This window comes from Oculina patagonica, chromosome 9 (genome assembly GCF_052425735.1).
Source record: "Oculina patagonica isolate OP01 chromosome 9, crgOcupat, whole genome shotgun sequence".
NCBI classification, from domain to species: domain Eukaryota; kingdom Metazoa; phylum Cnidaria; class Anthozoa; order Scleractinia; family Oculinidae; genus Oculina; species Oculina patagonica.
In genome coordinates this window covers 26,259,174-26,283,024 of record NC_135766.1, presented here as the reverse complement: position 1 = coordinate 26,283,024, position 23,851 = coordinate 26,259,174, and the positions used below count along the sequence as shown (strand labels likewise).

At 39.6% G+C, this 23,851-nt stretch overlaps 2 protein-coding genes across 3 annotated transcripts; both read left to right on the top strand.

Moving 5' to 3' along the window:
* Positions 1 to 126: 126 nt before the first annotated feature.
* On the top strand, positions 127 to 16,175 carry LOC144665175 (scavenger receptor cysteine-rich domain-containing protein DMBT1-like). 2 transcript variants are annotated; one of them, XM_078526347.1, is made up of 16 exons: positions 127 to 362; positions 4,762 to 4,859; positions 5,542 to 5,880; positions 6,385 to 6,723; positions 7,389 to 7,727; positions 9,458 to 9,787; positions 10,113 to 10,160; positions 10,348 to 10,508; positions 11,011 to 11,236; positions 12,066 to 12,191; positions 12,872 to 13,050; positions 13,237 to 13,359; positions 14,029 to 14,102; positions 14,213 to 14,253; positions 14,672 to 14,768; positions 15,125 to 16,175. In XM_078526347.1, the coding sequence occupies exons 2-16, from the start codon at positions 4,802 to 4,804 to the stop codon at positions 15,231 to 15,233; spliced, it is 2,589 nt and encodes an 862-aa protein (XP_078382473.1). In that variant the 5' UTR covers positions 127 to 362; positions 4,762 to 4,801; the 3' UTR covers positions 15,234 to 16,175. The 2 variants fall into 2 exon arrangements, with proteins under 2 accessions (XP_078382473.1, XP_078382472.1); XM_078526346.1 differs by lacking the exon at positions 127 to 362 and adding an exon at positions 3,676 to 3,780.
* A 1,084-nt stretch (positions 16,176 to 17,259) lies between these two features.
* On the top strand, positions 17,260 to 23,430 carry LOC144665871 (uncharacterized). Its single transcript, XM_078527153.1, has 9 exons — positions 17,260 to 17,422; positions 17,604 to 17,688; positions 19,271 to 19,481; positions 20,318 to 20,405; positions 20,661 to 20,718; positions 21,228 to 21,255; positions 21,627 to 21,686; positions 22,145 to 22,282; positions 22,712 to 23,430. Exons 1-9 carry the CDS (start codon positions 17,408 to 17,410, stop codon positions 22,956 to 22,958), a joined length of 930 nt encoding a protein of 309 aa, XP_078383279.1. The 5' UTR covers positions 17,260 to 17,407; the 3' UTR covers positions 22,959 to 23,430.
* The last annotated feature ends 421 nt before the right edge of the window (positions 23,431 to 23,851 follow it).

Here is a 23,851-nt window from a genome sequence, read left to right as displayed (position 1 = left end):
GCCAGAGTTCGCTAAAGAGTCCGCGTTCATGGTGCTGACAAAAAAAAGCGTGAACTGGGGACGAGATGCAGTTCCTAATACTAGATACCAGACTCCTACGCTCACACAGTGCCCCGCTCACTCAATCCTCCGTGAGCGTCGAACAATCATATTATTCAGTAAAAGGTATCTTTGGAGAATCCCCAGAGATTCACTGATAGAATATCTGTAGAAAATCGAGGATAACTTAATAACGATTAAGGTTATTAGCAACAAATTCGTTGGCCCCCGCAGGAGAAAAATCAGCATTGAATCATCTTACAAATGGACACATCTCCAAGTTGAAGGAAGTTTTACAAATCTAATAAAGAAGCGGAGTCAAGGTAAGGCAACAATATTTTAACAATTAAATTTCGCTTTAACTACTGGATGCAAAACTGGCAAAAACATTAGCCAAGTGTGGATCCCTGCGGTTGTTTCTGACCAATTCGAAGACAGCCAAGATTTCCATTAATAAAACACAAATCCCTGCTTTCAAACAAGCGGCGATTTGAAATGATTACCACGGAAAATAACAGGCAAAAAATGTTCATTTTGAAGGGTATGATTAGTCAGGGGATAATATTGGTTGTGAAATCGACAAAACAAGAAAACTTATTGGTGGAAATGGAGTCTGTAGGTTCGTACAGCACGAGTTCGGTACGCTGTTTCAGTTTAAACAGTTTTCTGTCAACTTATGCTCAGTGTGTACGTTGTATCTCATTAAATATGTGCAAAAAAGGTAATTGCGTGACGTATTTTGTATTGAGCCAGGATAAGAAAGATTATCTTAATGAACAGATGAAAAATTGTATCAAACAAGGTTATGTCTTTGCTCTCACAAACGAACTTTTATTGATTTAATATTTTCTACTCTTGGTATGCGTTCATGCATAGTTATTTCGACCTCAAAGCGTGGGAAAGTAAATGGACAGCGAAAGTAATAACAAGCCGTATTTACTGACTTTCAAGACAATATTTGCATCAACAATGAAAACTATTTGGAAGTCTGATAACTTTTTTACTAAGACACTTTTTCTCTTTTGTTTAGTAAATTCCTTGTGTTAGAGTCTATTAACGTCAATGAACGCTTTCCTAAATTGAAACTATCTTAAGACGTTACTGTATCTACTCACTAAAGCTGTGATTGTTTTGTTTAGAGATCAAAACTTTTACACAAGCATTTATGGAATTTGACGTGCTCTTCTAAACCTTTCTAATTTTGACGTGATATTTGTACTTCAGGCCTAAATAAACTGTTTGAAAATTAAATCACGGGACCTTAAGAGATACTTAAGAAAAAGAAAAATAATATGCTTTTTTTGTAAGTCCTGTTTCGCACACGCTTAACCAATAATGATCAAAGTTAATTCGTGCGAACAAGATTATTGTTCACCATCGAAGGGGTTATTAAAATAATTTGATAGTAGTTAAGTTGACTTAAGAGGCACATTTTTTTTGTGAAACGTCATTTCTGTTGACTTTAGGGGACATCGACGGCTTGATTATACTTGTCTATCAATCGCTTGTCAGCGAAAAAGATCAACAGTCTGATTGCAACGTTTAAAGGTTCAGAAAAACCACTACAGAAAAACCCGTGTACGATCAAACTTGTTCAACGTTGGATCACTGACAGATCGCGAACAGTCTAAATGAAATAAAAACAGGCCTATAAAGACCGATTAAACACCGTGTATATAGGCGTGGATACAATATTTCGGCTGGCCATTACCAGCTTTAATAAGGATTATATATTTAATAGTTTAACTGACAATAAGGTAATTATCTTAATTATTTTGATGTAACACAATATTCTCACACCGCATTAGACATACCATTTTGGTTGGGGTTAAAATACAGAAAAGAGCTAAAACAAAGCTGGATTTAACGTTAGTGTATAACTGTTAGTGAAGTTCGTTTAGTTCAAGTAGGAGCAGCGCGAATATCGGTTAAGGCGCATTTACACGACAGAGAAAATTGGGTACGGACCTGTCAAAAAAACGGTCCGAACCCTTCCGCTTTTGTAGAGAAACAGTCAAATCAAAACGGGGCCGGCCATAGGCGCCTATGGCCCCGTTTTGATTTGACTGTTTCTCTACAAAAGTGGTAAGGTCCGGACTTATTTTTTGAAGGGTCCGTACCCAATTTTCTCTGTCGTGTAAACGCGCCTACAAAAGTCGTCAGGTCCGGACTTACTTTTTGACGGGTTCGTACCCACAGGCCTGGGGGCTTATGGCCCCGTTTGGATTTGACCGTTTCTCTACAAAAGTGGAAGGGTTCTGACCAATTTTTTGACGGGTCCGTACCCAATTTTCTCTTTCGTGTAAACGCGCCTTTAAGTTACTAACTTTGCTTAGGGGATATATACCAAAATTACTGACTTGTTTGCGTTTACAGCATACTCACTGGACGAAGGGGACTAAGAACTATGATTAAGGAAAGAATTAACCAATCAAGTTAGAATTTAATGTTGATTTTTAACCAGGCCAAACAGAAGGATATAATACGATTCAGTTTGGAACACGTGACACGACATGTGCTATAAATAAAATCTAGAATTCAGGGAGGTCTTATCCAAGGTTAAAAGGAAACCTCAAGCAAAGCTGCTAATGCTTCAATAGCTAAACAAACAGGAAGCGATTTCTTAGTACTGGATAATCATACGTGTGGGCTAGCATTGGCTGGACCACAATACATTTATAACTACAAAATTTGGGGTTTCTCGGGATTTTACAACTCGTGAATATTTCCACAGATGATGTTGATGACTACAAGAAGCCCTTTTTCTGGTGTCGGAAACGCGGAAATCAACACTAGTCACTCTCAAATCTCTTTGTAATTAAACTTGTTCAATGCATGGATCACACCCAATGCCTCGAAAACGCCTTGTCAACTGATAGCAAAAGCTTAGAAATTTCGTCTCGTCACTAGAAGAAAGTGCCTCATCCGAGGGACAGAAGAGAAAGGCGAATGTACAGTCTTTCTTTTTTCCTTGCTCCCTTTCGGGGGAACAGGGGTGGCGCGGTGGTGAGAGCGCTCGCTTCCCACCAATGTGGCCCGGCGGTTCGATTCCCGGACCCGGCGTCATATGTGGGTTGAGTTTGTTGTTGGTTCTCGTCCTTGCTCCGAGGGTTTTTCTCCGGGTTCTCCGGTTTTCCTACCTCCACAAAAACCAACACTTCTAAATTCCAATTCGATCGGGAATCCGAGGGCCACAGGTTTGTCAGTCGAAAGACTGTTATGTGCAACCCTCGTAAAACAAAAGTTGATTTGATTTCAAAGGGTTTCTATATGTTTAAGAGGTAGTTATCATCGTTTTACAAATTATCTAGAAATCAATCAAGAACATGCACAGCGTGTTTGGAATCAAAGGCACAAACGTGTTTGTTGGTGTAACAATTCATTGTTGCGGTTAATTAAAAATGCCGTCATTGGCTGTAACATTAAGTGCTAGCTAATTCTGTAATCAGATAACCCCGACGGCTTAGCCGTCAACTTACGCTTTCATTCCTAAATTCTCCTAACTGATGATTATTTATTCTTTTCGAGAACATTGTAAGAATTTGGTGTTTCATCAAAACACTATCTCGCAATTGATGACTCTCTATATCACGTCACCTGTTTTAAGGTTAAAAGGTTACATTTTTGAGCGAAAGCAAATCCCACAACTTTCTTGTCAGCTTTCTGTTTGTTTTCTGACGGAAAACATTCGGCTGCCTTCCTCCCAGTGCGTCTATTGCAGGAGATATCGATAATTTTCAGGTAAGTGTAAATCTTGGTTTTGGATCGTGGCGTTTTCAAGCGCTAGCTGCCTTGCATGATACAGAATTAGTCGTTCAAATTTCCGCCGCTTGCACGCACACCATATAACTATACATCAGTTCACTTAGAGTCAATCTTATCCTCTTGAAAGGCAAATGCGAACAGGGAATGCAACAACTAATAAATAACCTGTATTAGTTTGTCCGATTTCATCAAATTTCCTTGTGATCGAGATATCGTGACCATATGGAAAGCTAACTAAATCCTGGACTTGATCCTTAACAACAATTTCAACAGTAATAAGAAACACTTGAAACGCCCCTAGCCTACGATTATTCTGTCAAGAATCGCGCAATGTTGAGGATCCCGGGTTGAGGATGTCCTCCACACAACTGTCTCAAACTTTTTCATTTTGTCCTTGCACGTCCATTCACAACACTTCTTTTGGTCTTTTTTTTTTTTTTCTGCTTATGGGAAACATCATTAACAAGTTCTCAGTTTCGTTAGATTATGAAAGTATTAAGATAGGAATCAAAGAGGTTAAAGAACTGTTAATGGATTTTTGTTTACAAATCAAATAAAATCATGTAGTCATTTTTGCAAACTTATCTGAGAAAACATTTAACGTCTGACTGAAAAGAAACTTACGGTCATTTGATGGATTAAGGATTGAAAGACGTTTATATGAAAAGGAATTTAACTCATGGTAAGTATTTTATCCCCTTTCCTTAAAGAAATTCAGCTTTTAGCGGTGTATCAAGTTATGTCAGGATTAATTTTCATTTTCGTGAGGAATACAGCCCCAATACAGCCAGGATATTCTGCAAAAAAATTACCTCGGTTCTAATTGAAGAAACCTGAAACTAATTGTAGTTTAATAAGTTAAAGAAATATCAAGAATGTTGTAAAAGGGGTCAAGAACGAATAAATTTGGGGAAGATTCAGATGGATACTTGAAATGATTATGCTAATTTATTCCAGATGCGCCACCCATGACGTAACACGTTAAAAGCAACCAATCATGGCGCTTGGTTGGACGCTTTGTTCCACATTCCTTCTACTCAGTGCCACAACACAAGGTAATCCATAAGAAAAAATTTGTGAAAGTCTTATTTGTCTGTATCCTTCAACTTGTATTTCTTGCTTATGAAGATTTCGTGTCAGCTGTCACCCTATCTGTTATCTAATCTGTCCAAATCCTTTAAATTTCGTGTCGTGTCGATCGCCCGCCTTTAATTAGTTCCTTAAGCTGATTTTCAGATAACCTCTACCGCACATGTTTCTATCGTGTTCTCGTGATTTGAAAGTCGCGAAATGGTTTTGGCTATCTCTGAAACGGGAAATGGGGAATTGGGGAGTTGGGGAACAAGGAACGGGGAACGGAAAATCTCTAAAAGGGGGAATCTCTAAAACGGGGAATCTCTAAAAGGGGTAATCTCTAAAACGGGGAATCTCTAAAAGGGGAAATCTCTAATAGGGGAAATATCTAATAGGGGGAATCTCTAAAAGGGGTAATCTCTATATAATAGGAGGAATCTCTAAAAGGGGTAATCTCTAATAGGGGGAATTTCTAAAACGGGAAATCTCTAAAAGGGGGAATCTCAAAAACAGGAATCTGCTGTTTTAGAAATAGCCAAATGGTTTTCATAACAGGAAACACAAATAAACAGCTCACAATTTTATCAACGGTGATAAATCTATTTTCCTTTGTTTTTTAATTTTATTTTTTTTTTTTAGTTGTTACTTGTTTCACTTTTTCAGCACTGAACATTAGCGTGAAATTAACTGGTGGCCCAGTGCGACATGCTGGTCGAGTGGAAGTGAATTTCAATGGAACCTGGGGCTCGGTTTGTGATAACGGCTTGAATATCAGTGTAGGTCACGTGATATGCAAACAGCTTGGTTACCCACAAGCCGTTGCCACCCCATGTTGTAATGCTTTCGGACCTAATACAAGTCTGTTCTGGTTGACTGGTGTTAAATGTACAGGAAATGAAAACAGTCTTGCTGAATGCGAATACAAGAACTGGGGTAAAAATATATGTATCAGTGGCTTTGACGTTGCAAGCGTGGTTTGTGCAAACCCCAACGTGTCAACAAGTAAGTTTACAACAAAGCAATTTACATCTTATGCAAGGTTGCAGAAACCTATTTAACTTCAAGTTATCTTTAACCCTTAGGACCATAACAGAGCCCCGGGGACTCCCATATAAAAAGAACGGGGATGCTCCTCAGAAGATTTGAATTTAACCTCAACAGGAGAACAATCTGGGTGTGGCTCAAGTTTTCCTAAAATTACCACTTTCATGCATGATCGCCAATACGGTATAACGGTGGGGTTTTGCCCCTCCCAATTAAAAAAAAAAAAAAAAAAAAAAAAAAAAAAAAAAAAAAAAAAAACCAAAAAAAGCCGCAGCGCGCGCAAAAAAAACGCGCAGAAGGAGCGCAATGAATACATGACCTTAATGACCTTAAATTAAAACAAAAAATACACACTAATAAAAAGCTTGTTTGAAAAGATATGTCTTGAGAGCTCGCTTAAATTGAACATTAAAGACAATATTACACAAAATCTTCCTAACCTTTTATGTCTTATATTTTTAGGTTTTCCCTTAGAAGCTCGCCTATCCCACACCCCATTCCATTATGCTGGGTGCGTGGAAGTGAAGTACGCAGGGGTCTGGGGCGACGTTGGGATGTTTCGCTGGGATCAAGAAGATGGCCGCGTGATCTGCAGACAGCTTGGGTACCAGGATGTTTTGACAGTTCTATGGAGATGTAGTGCCTGGCTAGCAAGAATAAGCAATGTGGTCACGTGGATCGACAACGTGCAATGTGTTGGAAACGAAAGTTATTTGACAAATTGTACTCACGGGTTTCAAAGGTTCAGAAGCTCGTTTGGTTATGATGCTGGAGTGGTTTGTCAAAACACAAGTCAAACAGGTACATGTCGCGTTGGGCGAGTTTTACTTTAGCATTCCTTCGTAACCAGGATTTTCGTAACACAACAGCATGCCAACATGGCGGCTCTAATCTCTCACTTTTCCGCGTGTTCTCGGGAATCCCGAGTGACGTAATACACGTGGGACTGTACAAATGTTGCTTTTCGTGGAGTGATTTCTTCATGACAGTACATTGAGTTGCACGTGGCAAGCGCGGTGGCGTAATGGATTGTGCGCTGGACTCCGGATCGAGCGGTCCGGGATCGAGCCCTGGCCCTATGTTCTTGCGCAAGACACTTTAAATTCGCCGGTATCCATTTATACACCTGGGTGAAAAGAGGCATTGCGAAAGTAATACTCGGGGTAACCCTGCGATGAACTAGCATCCCATCCACGGGGAAGTGAAAATACTCCCACTCGCTTTATGCTACTGAAACCGGGATAAGCTCCGGTCTGATAGGCCACTAAGGTCGAACGCAGACTTGACCTTTACCTTTTTATTGCGCAAAAGATTTCTGGGCATGGAGCATGACATTTCTAAGAGGATACCGACTTTAGCCTTTTTAACTCTAAGTAAATAATTCTCTAAGTACTGTATGGTCCTTTTTACTTTTACCGTATTTGATAGTATCGATGACGGCATAAAATGCAACTTTTCGTTACCAGATCTCCACATTCGTCTAAACGGTGCACAGGTCACGTACGCTGGCCGGGTGGAAGTACTTTTGGCGGGAAAATGGGGCGCGATTGACAGATCCACGTGGCAACTCACAGATGCTCACGTGGCTTGCAAGCAGCTGGGTTTTTCCGGTGCTGAACTTGCCATTCGCGGTGCGACTTTCATTTTTAGCGCCAAATGGACCGCGCATGCATTGACTATTCAATGGGTAGACAATGTCCAGTGCCTTGGGAATGAATCTTCGTTGAGTGAGTGTCCGCACAACTTGACCTTTACTCCTGGACCTGTGCTTGAAGCAGGTGTAGTCTGTACGTCAAGTAAGTTAGGTAAGGTGTCCTCGATTTAGATGTATTATATCAATCCCGAAAGAGTGTTTCATTACATTACCGAGAAGAGAGTTGAAAATACAACGCAAATCTGACAGCTTTTGACGAACTTCGAGGATTTTAGAAGGTGATAAAATACTTTCTAGTGTTTGACTTATTTTGTTAATACGAAAAAATAAAAAATAAAAATCAGAATGACTGACCGTGAGGTAGGCGGATTGAACTTGTATATTTTCCTTCCAATATTTCGTCAGGCACGGTCTGACTTTATCAGGGAATGAACAACTAAGAAAAACGTTACAACTTAAACAGCCAAGATTACAATTCAACCATTGAAATAAAACCAACGGAAAAACAAACTAAGATTATAATTAAGATTATATTATACAGTGTATTTTGTTAATCGAAACTAAAACTAAGACGAAAACGGAGAAATAAGATAAAAAAATCTATTCTAAGATCGGCAGATATTCAAACCATCGTCACGGTTATTTTTTTTTTTTTTTTTTTTTTTTTTAATATTTTTAATTTCTTCCACAAGTACAAAAAAACTACACAAAAACAAGTCCTACGCTCACCACACTCCTAAACAGCTAACATACACTCAAACACAAAAAAAGGTATTATGCTTAAGCAAAAAAAGTCAAAGAAAACTTCTAACAGACCTAAAAAGTCCAAAACCATTCTCTGCTCCCTGAGGCAAAGAGTACTCAAAGTCTACGCCTAGACCTCTCACCAATCCCTCAAAACTCGAGGACTCACACACGAGTCTACATCTTTCATCACTAACCTCTCTAATAAGAAACTCCTCGACGAGAGATGATCACTAAAGAAAACAATTTTAGAACACCCCCTCAGGCAGGAGTTCCCTCTACCCTCCCACCTACACCCTCCTGACTATGTAGAACACTTCTAGACCCGAACGAGCATGCATACAATTCAACCCCTACCACTTCTCTAACAACATCTCGAAGGCAGCACTCACAATTAACATCCTCATCCCTCTCGCTACACAGCATCTCCCTCCATCCAACTAACCTTTAACCACCCCCTGTCTCCTCGGTCCCCCCTCTGCCCGCGCGGGCTGTCCTCGGCCGCGGGGGCCTCTCTGCTCGGCGGGTCCTCTGCCTTTTCCGGCGTCCCCTGTCCCGCGCGTGTCCCCGGTCTCCCCCTTCCCCTCCCGCGCGCGGTCGCGGCCGTCCCCGGGGGCGTCCTCGCGGCCCTGCGGCCTCTCTCCCCGCTGTCCTCTCCCCGTCGTCCTCGGGCGTCCCCTCCTTCTGCTCGCCCCGCGGCTCTCTCTCCCCGTCGTCCGCCTCCCGTCCTGGTCGTCCGCCGCCTCCTCGCCCGTCCCCCTCGGGCCTCCCATCTCCTCCTGGTGGCTCCCGCGCCCCTCTCACGCCGGGCCCCTCCCCGCGGTCGCTCCGCTCCACTGGCGCGCTGGCCCCACGCCCGCGCGTCGTCTCTCGGGTGCGTCGGCGGTGGGCCTCTCCCTCATCTTCACTCGCTGCGACGCAGGTGACGACACCGGCACGGGAATGAGCACACATTCACCTTCGACTGCGGAGAGGGGAATGATGACGGTGTTCCCATCTCGCTTTCTATGGAGAAGCAGGCCATACGACTGAGGAAGGTTATGATTTCCTTTGTTTAAACTTGACGAGTTTAGAAATTTAATATGAAAACTAAACTTTCATGAAACTTTTCATATTACTTTTTTATTGCTCTAATAGTCAAGAAAATCAGGCTCGCTGGCGGAAATGTGACTTTTGCTGGCCGTGTGGAAGTTTTCGTTGCTGGAGTCTGGGGTACAATCCGGAATAGAGGCTGGAATCTCAACACCTCAAACGTGGCATGTAGAGAACTGGGCTACCCAGGAGCCGAGTCCGCCATATTGTCCACTGTGGGGCCCTTTGGAAAAGGAAAAGGTCCTGTTTGGATTTCAGACCTTAAATGCCAGGGACATGAAGAGTCATTATGGGAATGCTCCTGGCCCAGAATAGCAGGCATCTACTGGGACCACGATAATGACGCTGGCGTGGTGTGTCGGGTTGAACACTCAAGTAAGTAAAAACTTGCTGTACATTAAGCACTGCGTTATTGACGCTAAGCTATGAGCTGAAGCAAACAGGCCAGTATGCAATCAAGAATGATCAAACCTCACAACTGCAATAGAAAATATTCGTTGTGATTAGCTGGAAACCGTGTTTCTTAGCTCTAAAAAAGTATAGCATGCGAGCGTCGACGTAGGATGGAAGTCGCATAGGCTAAATATAGAAAATTCCTTTCTTCGGGAACGCACCAATAAAACATCACTGAGTCTGGACCTTCTTAGTAAATGTTACACAGGGTATATCTAAAGTTTGTTTCTATTTCTGTGCCATTCAGGTAGCTCCACAAATACGCCTTCTACGGGAGAAACAGCTAAAAACACAGGTTAGACATCAAATTTAATATGAAATACTTTTGGTGGAAAATTGTGGCGCGATTCAACACGAAAATAATTTAATTTTTGGCCACCAACGCAGTACATGTAAAACTGTTTTTTTTTTCACAAGCTTTAAACTTGTTTAGGATTCAGTAGATTGCCTTCAGTTCATTGAATTCATGAATTATTTTTTAGAAAAATCAAGTCTGAACACTGCCCTGAAAATTGGTCTCCCTGTGGCGTGTGGTGCTATACTTCTGATCTTGGTTTTCGCGTTCTACTTCCGGTGTTACCGGAAACAGAGAGGAGAACACGACTTCAGAAGAGAATTCGTGAATATGAGTGAAGTTAGCCTCGTACGTAGACATTTTATGTTATCATTTCTTATCTTCTTTTCTCGGATATTTTTGGGCGTTTTGGGGGAAATTTAGGATGTATTAGATAATTGTTTGTTGTTGTTTTGTGAAGATATATTGGTATATATACCTCCCCCCTGGACAGCCTTGCACAGTGGAAGTGCATTGCAAGTTAAACCTTACACTGAACGTTACATCCTAAAGCAGGATTTTTCATGGTCGATTCCCCGCTTTCGGTCAAAATAAAATGGTCACAAGGAATCTAGCTAACAACCTGAGATTCTAACATTCATAAATGTTATTTTTTCGATCACTATAATAATAATAATAATAATAATAACTTTTGGGGTCTCGCCCCGTGCCCTCCCTCTGTCCTCTCGTCTGTCGCGCTGCGCCCTCTCGCTGGCCGTCTCGCCGGGGGGCCCGCGCCCTGTGACAGCGGGCCATGTTTCACTGTTTGTTCAGTGAAATTGATTCGTAGATCACAACGTAGTTTTCTTAGTCCACAGAAACCGGGCAAACAAATCCAGGATTCCAGAGAGCTGACTCCTCTTACCATGTTAAATTAGATACCGAGGGTAACGACGAGATAGACTGGTGCGAGATTTCAAGAGAACAACTCACGCTAGGAGAGAAGATTGGGACCGAGTCTGACGGAGCAACATTTCACGGGAAACTTTGCCTGGAAAATGGAAACATGGCAAACTGCATTGTGAAAACGACAAAGGGTAAGTCTATGCTGCCCTGTTTACCGAACACTGTGATATGGTAGCGCTAGAGACGAAAAAGAAGGCTATTTCTGTAGCTACAGAGGGTGGGTGGGGATCACGCTTTCAGTTTCAGTGCACTTACAGTCAATCTCGTCCAAGGATGGAAGGGAAAAAAGCCCTGGGACTAGGTTGGATTGGAGTGCGACTCCATTTTAATTCACCAGTAAAACGTCATTGACAACAGAGGCCCCAGGGTAAATTCCGACAAGCGACTTGGCCCAAAAAGTAGCAAAAGAACAAAAAATAAAATCACAACAAATGACGTCTATCTGGAAAAACTTAAATTCCAACAAGGGCAAGTAATTTTCCTTCACTTTTACTACCGACAGCGACGCGGAGTTTGATAAAATAGCAACATGGCACATTTTTAAATTTAGACAAGCGACACGCGAACCCCCCTGGCAGGGCCTCACACAACTTTTACAACTACAGTATTAAATGAAAATATAACGCAACACAATTTGGGAGAAGAGTAAACTCGTTAAACCTGTTGCACTGTAGCACGATTTTGCCATCTTAGATTCTTTTTGTTCAAAGTTATAGCGGTGGTATTGAAAATATTACACAAAGACTAATCCATTGAAATTAAAAATAATCTAGAACAATTTCAGTAGTAACATTTTACCTCAGTTGATGTGACATACTATCATCATCGTCATCATTTTAATAATAGTGTTCATTGTTGTTATTTCAGATACTTATTTCGTTACTTGTACTTTTTCTGAAGATTACACTGTGTAGGCTCAAGTAACTTGTTTGACTTGCTTAACAGAATTACTTTTTGCAGAGTTTTACATTGAGGAAAGTGGATCATTAGATGATGTAAATGATCTGTTAGCCGAGCTTAAAATCTTAAGCGGCTTGGGAAGCCATCCAAACATACTGAACCTCTTTGGAGCTTGTACTATTAAAGGTGAGCACGCGGAGGTCTGGTACCTATGTACACTGAGGAGTCCTCGTCCCTCCAAAAGAAAAAACAAAGAAACCAGATCAAAGTATTGCGGTTTGTGTTAGTGTTTGTATGCGTCACGGGGGCAAGGAGCAACACTAATTGACAGAAACAAGGCTACATTACATTAATAATTTTCTAACGGAAAACGTTTGCTGTTCTTGTGAGGGAAAATATTTCAAATTGCCACTTTAGCTTCCACATGTAATTGGATCAACGACAGCTCTTTCAGTTTAATACTTTGTTCATTTTTTCGACACTCAAGCCCCTGACTGTAATGCTGCATAATTAACATTGGTTGATATTTATACCTTATTGGTCAAATAATATTGTTTTCAGTTGTTTGCAAACACTGAAAAATAATCTCTTGATCTATGTAAAAAAGAAGGATTAACAACAAAATGGTACAAAAAGGAGAGTAGCTAGCACCTGGTTACCTTCATTCTTCTGCGTGTTTCTTTAGAATGGAAAAATAAAAAGGCTGAATGCAACCACTTAACATTCTTTGTTCTTACGATCGAAACATCCCCGCTGCTAAAGGCAAAGGCGATTGGCTTTCCTTATCCCAGTTTCATACTTAAGTTATTTTAATTGACACGATATAAACTCTACATTAACCGTCTGACTCTGTTTACTCGATCCAGGCCCTACGTATCTCGTATTTGAAGAAGCAGAACATGGGAATCTATTGGACTATCTTCAACGAAACCAGGCGAATGACGAAACAAACTCCACTCAAAAAGTGTGCACTTTATCAAAAGTGGAAAAACTTAGGATCGCTCTAGGGGTATCTAAAGGAATGAAGCATATAGCTGAAAAAGGGGTAACTCGATAAACCTTAAACTTCTTTCTTTACATTTTAAGTTCTTATTCATCAATACTTTATTTTACAATACAATACTATTACGACTTGAACAATATTGTCTCGAGGCGCTTAGTTTAGCTGTGTTGCACATATACAAAAACAAGAAACTAAAAACGTTCTTCTTCGTTGTTTGTCCCCTGACAGTGCATTCACAAGGATCTTGCAGCAAGGAACGTTTGTCTTGGTAAAAACAGTGTTGCTAAGGTTACCAACATTGGCTGCTCACGTGACATTCATGATCAGACGTTCCATGAGGACATTTCAAGTGTAAGTTTAAATAAAATACGAAAACTTTATGATTCTCTAATTTGTTGATTGTTAACTCATATTTTACTTGATAGGAATGTAAAATTCTGGATGTTATTATCCTTTTGTTCTACCAAACGGTGCAAAATTAAACGCTCTACTATATGCTGATTTAATTATTTTATCACGTTCCAAAACAGGTCTGCAAAACTGTCTTAACACATTAGATACATACTGCAACACGTGGATGTTGAGCGTAAATCCCAAAAAACCAAGATAATGGTTTTTCAAACACGTGCAAAAAAATGTTCTGAACATGTATTTTATATGGAAAAAACAAACAATTGATGTTGTACAAGATTATACTTATTTAGGAACCAAAATATCTTCTTCAGGAAATTTTTAAATCTCACTTGATCACCTAAAAGAGAAAGCACTTCATGCCCTTTTTAGTCAGAGACGACACACTAATTTTAGTAGATTGAAACCTTCTCTTGCCTGTAAGATTTTTGATGCAATGATATCACCCCGGGTATAAAACATTTCATTTTCCGTGGATTGTGAAAGGACCGTTTTATTTAACGATAATTTTTTACATGGCAAGCACTCGGTATATACTTCCGATTTGTAAACGAGTATCCACAATACCTTTTTCTTTTATTATTTTTTATATAATTTTATTTTTTGAAGGGGAAGTTGACAGCAGCAAAGTGGATGGCTCTGGAAACTTTAGAATCGATGACTTTCTCATCTGAAAGCGATGTGTGAGTTTTGATTAAATTTGTAATATTTGCCTTGGAACAACCGGGCTCACTTGAAAAGTACTGTTTGTTTAAAGTTTGTCATCTAAAAGTGGTTTCTTTTTTAATCGCAGTTGGTCTTTTGGTGTTCTTCTATGGGAGATTGAAACTGGAGGTAAGTGAAACGGCTTTGTCTGTTTGTCCCTGGTTACTGTAAATCAAACATTGTATTTTACTCAGATCCTCCGGGAGTGATTCTTCAGTCTGTAATTTCACCCAAGATTCCAAACTGGTGATGTGGAACTGTATAGGCCTATGTGATCTCTCCGATTGGTTGCCACTTGCGCGCGAAAATTCATTACCTAGCAACAACCAATAAGAAACACTGTTGATTCACGTCCTCAGTACGGAATTTTTTGGTGTAATTACAACTGACGTAATTTTTTGTCAATGGATGAGGCCTTTTGCATCACCTGGCGCTAAAAGGGCAGCTTATGATGATGATGATGATGATGATGATGATGATGATGATGATGATATGATATTCTATGTCAACGCGGTGTAAACGGTGTAATGCTGTATTAACGTTTTAGGCGCTGTTCCTTACCCTGAGATTCAGACAAAAGATCTTTTACAAAGTCTCAAGTCTGGACACAGAATGGAGAAACCTGTGAACAGTTCAAGCGTCATGTAAGTTTTTTAATTCAATTTTCACCTTATACTCTACCACCAAAATACTTGCTTCAGCTGTTTATACAGGCTAACATGACAGCACTTATCGTGTTATATTTTCAGTTTATTCAAAAAGCGGTTTCGTAGAACCAAATTAAAACCAAAATAATTACCGCTGTCCAGAAATAACAAACACAAAGAAACATAATAAAGCAATCAAAACGCGCGAAGCAAAAACGTGCTACCGGTACCAAGCGCGGGAAAATTCGCGTGCTGGCTAACAAACACACTGATTGGTTGGTTGCAAGAGTTCTTTTAAACCAATGACAGTAAACAGCAAACGCAAAACTAACGCTTCGTGTTTTTCTTTTCAGCTATGAAGTGATGACAAAATGTTGGCAGGCGTCTCCTAATGACAGACCAAAGTTTAGTGAGCTGTGTATGGTGCTGGAGACCCTCGTTACCAGAGAAACTTCTTGTTGAAAGGATAAACGCGTTTTGTTTCGTTTACTTTTAATTCTCCTTACATATTTTCATAATGCTTTCTCCAGGTGTATAAATAGGTACCGGCGAATTTTCTGCTGGGGGTAATCCTGCGCCGGATGGACTAGCGTCCCATCCAGGGGGAGTAGAAATACTCCCAGTCGCTTCATGCTACTGAAACCGGGATAAGCTCCGGCCTGATGAGCCACTTAGCTCGACAGCAGGCTTAACCTTTTACAGATTTTCATACATTTCTGTCGATGCTATTTCTGAGAATTTAACAGTACTTCAAGACACTGTCTTATAGTTGATTACTTTTTTATTCTCATTTCCTGTTTGCTTAAGACTTAATTGATAATGTAAGGATAAATTAAATATTGGTCAATCTTGTGGATTGAAAGTGTTACAACGGATTATCAGCAAATATGCCGGACCATCGAAACCGACTAAAGCTGGTAGACTATCTCGATTTTTCCTGCCTAGTGTTGTGTCAGTCATATTTGTTCCCTTCTCAGTCAATTATAAGTCGTACAGAAGATATTTTATGCCGGTCACTACTCGACCTACTCCACGAGCGAGAATTATGATGTATAAGGTTGAATACAAAAATCAAAATCAGATTATCTAATTAAATTGGATTCGAAATATTATAAATGTGGCTTTTAAAAATTAAGAAAATCGAATCTAGCTACAAAATAATTCATATTAATCGTCCATGCATTTAATTTCTTCAATGCTGTTATATTGTAAATCTTGTATGTAGGTAGTTCTAAATTGTTTTATTTGCTAAGCAATTGTAGGTTTAATTTGCAGGATTGCAGCATATTAAAATCTGACGTACCGTTTGAAGTGTTCAACGGTAGAAATCATAAAAGAATTTGTCAAATTAACGTTATGTCAAATTCAATAAAAGATGCGTTTTTTGTTGAAAGGCTTGGTTTTTACACATTAGCAAAAATTCTCACACTTAGTGTTGGCCGGCAAGTGGACGCTACGTCGCTACGGTACTTGCAACTTTTCGTAAAGAGGTAATGATTGGGGAAAGGGCCGTAGCTTGATAAGGGCGGGGAGGGGCTTTTGAACGTCTGTATCTGTTTTTGTTGGCCACGGATTCCAACAAAGTTGATAACAAGAAACAGTTTGAAAAAGATTAAAAGTAAATTTAAAAGTTATGGTTTTGATCCGGGCATAGTTAGTAGAGGTGACCTCTACTAACTATGATCCGGGCAAAAAAGTTATTGTGAGAAGGGATTTGTGCAAAAAAAAAGCATTACCAACTTCACGCAAGCATTGCAAGGCCACGACCTTGTCGAAGAATGACACAAATAGCATCTTTCAGGTTGGCGTCGAAAGGCTTCTTGAAAAGCTCTGAAAAGTAGTCTAAATGATTACGCAACTCGAATGCTTTCTTAGTAAGGGATAGCCATGGGTTCTAAGAAGTCCTTACCGTCAGTCTAACCGAGCTAAAAGAGGGTGATTTGTGATTTGTGAGGCAAAAGTCTTCCCAGCTATTATTTACATAAACATTTCTGAGCTGTCAGCTAAAAAAAATTTGTCACTTCTTTCTTTACTGCTTCATGGGAGACTCATCTTTACAGAGGTTTAAAGTTCGTTCTTCATCATTCCTTTGATGGTCTCAGATCTTGAGTTTGGGCTGCCTGTGTAGTTTTGTTTACCTTTTTTCTATCGATGCCTCGGCAGGTTGCTACTTTATATGAGATTTTATAATGAACAGGATTTTGTACTTTGGAAAAAAAACTTATAATTACTTGCATATTTTGATCAAACGTGATCTTTCGTGTCCTGGCGTAGCAGATATAAATGACCGTGAATTGTTTTTCAGTCTACATAAATTTTCAACTTCAATGACAAGAGAAAAGAACTTGTCAATAAAAAATAAATAGGATGTATTCTTTTTTAGAAAATTAAAGACAACTCAACACTTCATTAACAATAATATTTGCCAAATAATAATTCTCATCGTAATGTGACACCTTTAAGTGACTTCAACGCAATGTTGCCATGGAAACAGGATCAGGTTCGTTTACCTTATTCGATTACTTCTAATTTGCTGCATGATTCTATGAGCCAGCATAAATATTCACAATTTCGTTTGGATTTTAAAACACAGCCTTGTAACAAACTTTAGCGGCGATTCCTTTAATTCCGATACAATGAGCGACACAGAGGTAAGATGACCGAAACTATGTTTAATTTGGAAAATCCTTTGAGACTCTCGCATCAAAGAAAGTTATTGTTTAGAAGCTTTTCAGCTTAATTGTTCTCTTGGGGATGACTTTGAGCCAGCTTTGTGGCTATTAGACTTTACACTGCATTGAAACGTTTTCTAATTTTGTTCCTATGGAAAAGGAGAGAGACCACAACGACGAAGAAAAGCAAGAAGCCAAAGAAGTTAATGAAGAAGAAGGCATCCATGATACAAAAGCCACCACTGGTAATTGATATCTCGTAAAATTGCGCAAAGCTTCTTGTTATAGGAAAAGTCACATTTCGGAAATGCATATGAATTGAATGATATACAAGAAACAAAATTTTAAATCCAGGCCGTTTAGACTTTGACAATTATAAAGATAAGTGTACTTCAAGTTTCAACAACAACATTCGTGCATCCGAGCAGCGCCATTGTGAAATTTCGTGCGCGATTGAGCTAAAGTGAGTAAAGTCGCTAATTACACCGATTAACTCACACAGGTCATGAAAGCTTGATGTATTTGCATATACACGTTCTGTAGAATTCTTTTCGCCTTGTAACACTTTGCTAGAGATTTGAAATTTTATAGACCAGAAGATCTAAAAAAAATTAACTTGACATGTGTGTTATGTTGTGATCATGAATTCGGCAAAACAGATCCTGATAAAGGCCAAGCTTTTGTGTAAGCTTGTTTGTAAGCGCTACTGGTGCATCGATAAACCGAATAAGAACCTATAAATACAATTCATTTCCGGGGTACTTTGAAAATTTACAAATTTCATAACAGGATCTAGGAAGAAGATGCATGGTCATGAATACACACAATCCTTGAATTGAAAATTAACTCTTGAAAGTAATTAGAAGTTTCATGAGTCCAATATAATCATCATATTCAGGATTATTACAAAGCTTTTTGAAATACAATGCATGTCAGTTAACAGTTGAGTGAAACATTATTTTGATCAGTGAATGCTGATCAGTTGAAATAATAAAATTATGAGTAGCATAAGCACAGCTGGGTGGCCTACCCCTTTAATATTGCTGAATTACCCCTTTTGTATTTTCCTTCAAGAGTTTTCTTCATAGTAGTTGGTTTGAGCCCAGGAGTGTACTTCATCTAGTGTGATCATCTCGTTGAGGGTAGTTCTAAAAAGAATATTAAATAATTATTGTTGTTGTTGACTGATATTTTGACAACCTGAGTGGAAGTCATCTTCAGAGTCAAGAAAATTTTCACACCCAGACGATCTAGAAGAACTAAATTAATGTCTTTGTTATTCTGTTGTTCCAGAAAAAATCCATACCCCCACCATGTAGGTATAAAGGTTTTTTTGGTTGTATCCCCCAACCCCACCCCTTCAGAAATTCTGTTTTAGCTCATACTTTCTTTTGAAATACCGTAACTCGTGTTCCGCCTTTTTCCTTTTGGGCTCTCGGGTGCGGCTTCTCCCTCCTTCGGCTCCGTGCGTGGTGCGGCCGGCGGGTCCCTTCTCTCCTCCCCTCCTCCCTCTTCTCCCTTCTCCTGTCGCGCTCTTCTCCTCCCCGGCTGTCATTGGGCCTCTCGCGCCCCTTCTCCGTTCCCGCCCCGGTCTGGCGGGGCCTGCCCTCCTCTCGTCGTGCCGGTCCGTCGTGGCGGCTTTGGGTGTGGGTCCGTGGTGCTCCCTCCGGCTCCCTTGTCCTCTCCTCCCCCCGTCTCCTGGGTGCGGCTCCGGCGGCCCTTTTGCTTTTGAGATCCCCCCCCCCCCCCCCTCAGATCTTCCAATGTTCCTCCATGGGGTGGGTATGGATATTATCTGAAACCATACATTTAAATATTTTCCTTAAGGTGAAGAAAAAAGAAGCGATGCAAAGAAAGCAGGTGAAGAAAGCAAACAGACAAATGGGCACACAGACAAGAGGGACAAGGGATCCTCTAAGCCCACTAGCTCCAGAGCTTCCACACGCCTTGACAAAAAGACACAGCAAATGGTAGCAGAGTTGAACAGACTGAAGACTCAGATGGTTGAATTTCAACAATCAATTCACAGACCTCCAGTGTAAGTAGATTTGTTCTAGAGAGGGCTCAGTGGAAGGGGAAGTGAGAGATGATGTACAATGTTTTAGGCACCTGGTACTACTGTACTGGGACATCTATTACCCTTAGCTCTTATATCTGTCTAATACCATTCAGGAGCAGATTCAGATAAAAAAGTTGCCATGGGACGGCGGGGCGTTGATGGGGTATTATAAAATGTCTGACTAATTGCGCGCGCTGTGATTGGTCAGTTTGACTTCATTATAGCTCCATAAAGCACGCTGCATACGTCACGTGCGTGCTTTATTGAGTTATAATGCACGCTGCTTAGGTCACGAGTTTTAGCGCGCGCAATTTCTTCAACATTTCATAAAAGAAATAAAAAACTTTCTCCTTGTGCATTGTTGAGTTATATAAGCACTTGGGAATTTTTAAGAACACTTGAGAAGTGCGAGAAGCACTCGGCTTCGCCTCGTGCTTCTCTATGCACTTCTCTCGTGTTCTTAAAAATTCCCGCATGCTTAAATAACTCAACAATGCACCCGGGTGCGTTTTTTATTTCTGTAATAAAGAGATTTGTGAATGGTAAAATATTAGGCAAAGCGTGATCCCCATGGTTAAATATTGGATGTTGTATGTTTACCCAGAAAAGCATTATTTTAATTTTCTAAATTGAAATGTGAATTTTAAACTTTCTCAAAAGAGAAACATTTTATCAGGAAAAATGTCAAACTTGACCAGAATTAACACACGCCCAGATTCAGCAGCATATAATTTGTGCTATTTTCATTTAAAATTCTGGGAGTTACGCAAGATGACACATGCAAATTATAATTAAATTATAATTTTTCTCTACAGGAGGCCATTTACTCCTGATATTTTTAACAGCCTGTCGCCTTATTACAACCGGTATATGGTAAACAGCACAATCCAAGATCTTCAACAGGTAATGATGAAGATGATGAGTATCTTCCCTTCAACGTCAGTCATAAAAAAGTTAACTGAGTGTTCTAATTAACAGTCTTAAAATGTGAACCGAATCAGAGGGGCCGGGAGCTTTAGAGATTTACCTATTTTTTTTACTGGGAAATGGGAGTACAGGGACTGAGGATCGCAAACCAAAAAATTATACGTTATTGTCGTTAGCCGAAACTTTAAAGTGAAAAGTCATGTTTGGTTTGGCTGTTTTCCTCTTTAACAGGAAGAAATAACACATGTTAGAGGTTATGGACATAGACCAACAGCACTTGGAGTTGTCGGTAAGAAATGACGTCTTCCATGTTATGTTTCCATTAGTGTAGTTCCTAATAAGTTCCTGCTTCTCACACTTACCGGTAGTTGTCAAAGGGCATTCTTAGGCAATAACATAAACTTTTTAGTTTCTCCAATATATTCGTCTTCACTAGGGGTATAGCTGATGGTCTCAACAAATCTTTGCTTTTTTAAAAATAATTTATTTGGAATCAAGTCTTAAATTCTGAGAATCATAATTTTGAATTACCGATAAATGGTAAATTCTTGGATTGACCATTCCATACTAGTGTTCCTTCCAGAATTTCATCAAAACATTAGTCCTGTGAAACAAATATAGAGTAGTTGATGATGTTTAAGTTTCTTGCAAATAAGTCAGGAGAAAATACATAAGATGTTATTATAAAATATAAAAATTAATATAAAAAAAATTAAATATCACTTTTTGAGTTTTCGAGTACAATAAAAGAAAATGTAATTAATATAAATCGTATATTAATTTTTTCCCTGTGTTTAGATCCAGAGATCTCTTGGAAACTGGATAAGTAAGTATCATTGTTAGAGCGGTTTTCACTTGAGTGTCGAAAGTAAATTGCGTTTGCTTTGGTTTTGCATAACTACGCTCAGTGATTGACTTAAAAATCTCACGCCACTTTCTCAGCCAATCAGAACTAAAACCAAAACCAATCGCGACTCGCTCGCGCACATTTTCCCGCGCTTCCTGCCAGCCACATGTATTTGCTTTGAGTTTTGATTGGTTCACTGGATTGTCTGTGTCCATTGTGATTGGCCAGAGTAATTACTTTGGTTTTGGTTTTACGACACTCAATTGAAAACTGCTCTATTTATTTGATTCAATTTAACTTACCTAAGTTTTCCTAACATCCATTGTCAACCTGTATCTTACTTTTGACAGCTTTCCCAATCCAGTTCCTCACTCAAGACTGCCTGGAAGGCTTTTCCAGTCAGCTGAATGGTATGTTAATATATTCTTTTATGTTTTTTCTATCCATAGAATATCAAGATAACTTCAAGATAGTGGCCATGGTCACTTTCGTCCTTATTTCTTTTGCAAGCCTTTCAGAATAAGATATTTATTTTCGTAACAAACTTTGGAAATGTCATTACCTTATTTACTGCTTGAGGCACCTGGCATTTTCACTTGAATACATATATAAGTATTTAAGGATATACAGAGAATGATAGAAGAAGCATTAGAGCTGGTAGATTTTAGATTTAAGTGTCCGGGTGCTCACTATGAAGTTCAGTTCTCAATACTAGCCCCACCCCTCCTTCGCTTTTTTTAGAAGACCCGAGATCGAGGAGTCCAATTTTTTTGGTTTTCACGCTTTGCGCTCTGTGAGCTCAACTTGTAGGCAAGTCTATCACTGTCACAGTGACTTTCGTTGAACATTTCTTTTTTCTTTTTTTCAGGAGTAGAAATTTGTCACGGTCCAGTAATGAACATGGCAGTACCAGGCTCCCTCCTTTACCAATGCCAAATTTTCCAAAGTTCAACCAATCACATTATCAGCCTCACAAAATGACGTATGACCAGTTAGCCAACTTCAGGTATGAAATACGCTGACACTGAACATTTCAGGGGTCAATTTACCTTTATTTTGATCGGATCCCAACTTATTTCTTCATGCAATAAGCATTAGCTATTGACTGATCCAAATTTTTGATGGGAACAAGCTCCCCTTTCCCTCCTTCTGCCCTCTTCTCCCTACTTAAAAGAAAGAAGGCTTGTGGGAGGCTCATCAATCAATCAATCAATCAATATTCAATCATTAATCAGTCAATCAATCAATCAATCAATTATCAGTCAATCAATCAATCATCATTCAGTCATCAACCAATCATCATCACACTCACTCATCTCTCTCCTCTCCCCATCACCCAGTAGGGATACCTCCACAGATTCACTTCCAGTATCATCACCCAACTGCCCCAGGCTTGAGTATTTTACATCAACAGTGAATTATCCACTTATTGCAGGACTGATCTCACCAACACTTACGAGGCTCTAGCTGAGAAGCAAGCAAAGGCGGATTATGACAGAACAGTCAAGGACTGGAATCGAATGAACTTGTCTGAATTGAAGAAACTTCCTCCCAGTCCGAGATACCACATCAAGAAAGCCATTGTGTCCTATCTCGGGACGTCCCGAGGGTCAAGCGAGGCACTTAAGCCGCTGACCAAACAACTGGACGCATCCACTCCTACGCCAATCTCACAGTCGTAAAGTTTGTCAAATTGCGTGTTGAAATTCACTTTCATTATGATTAGAACAGCCAGCAGAATAAGCACCTTTATGGTCGAAGAAATGAGTGAGCCCGCGTTTTTGGTCAGAGAGGTTGCTACGCAACGTGATGCTGTCGTGCTATTGTTTTGTGATTGGACAACAAGAATCGGAAACCCTTTGAATGCTTCACTAGGCGCTTGTTCCCGGACTGAAAGGAGTGTTTGTTCCAGCCATTTACCAAGAAAATTCAATTCATTTTACACAAAATTTTAAACACATTGCGTTTGACATTAATAGTTTTTTTAAAAAACAAAGAAATTTAAAATTAAATGCAGATTGCATTAAAGTTAGAAAGATTTTCTTTTAATTTTATTTTTTCATGTAAGTGTAAATAGGTGTAGTTAGGCAGATATTGAACGTGCAACTGTATCATATAGTTCAGAGGTGTTAATAAAGAGTGATGTTTGAGTGAGTTTTATTTTTGTTTCTGGTGTTTTTGACTTGGCTGTGAATTCAAATTGTTTCTTTTTTCTCTATTAAAAAGTTTGCGAAACGTAGCAAACATTTTCTACTCTTTCAAATTGGCCAGTTTGCGTTTTTGTCAGTTCGTTTTTTTTTTCGCCATTTTGGAAACTGGCGCACAATTGGACTATTCACATCCTAAGCAGACTTGAGAAAAGATCTTACTGAACAAAATGATGTTTGTACATGGTTTGGGAAGTCTGCGACCCATTTTCAGTTCGTTATAGATTTGCCCCTCGATTTTTTAGAAAGTATTTGACTGAATGCTAGAGAGAAATCACGTGCTTGGAATTATAACTGAAAACGACTCCCATCATAGTTAGTGGTAACTATGCTCCCATGCAGCTAATTTCGCGTTATGTTTTTTTTTG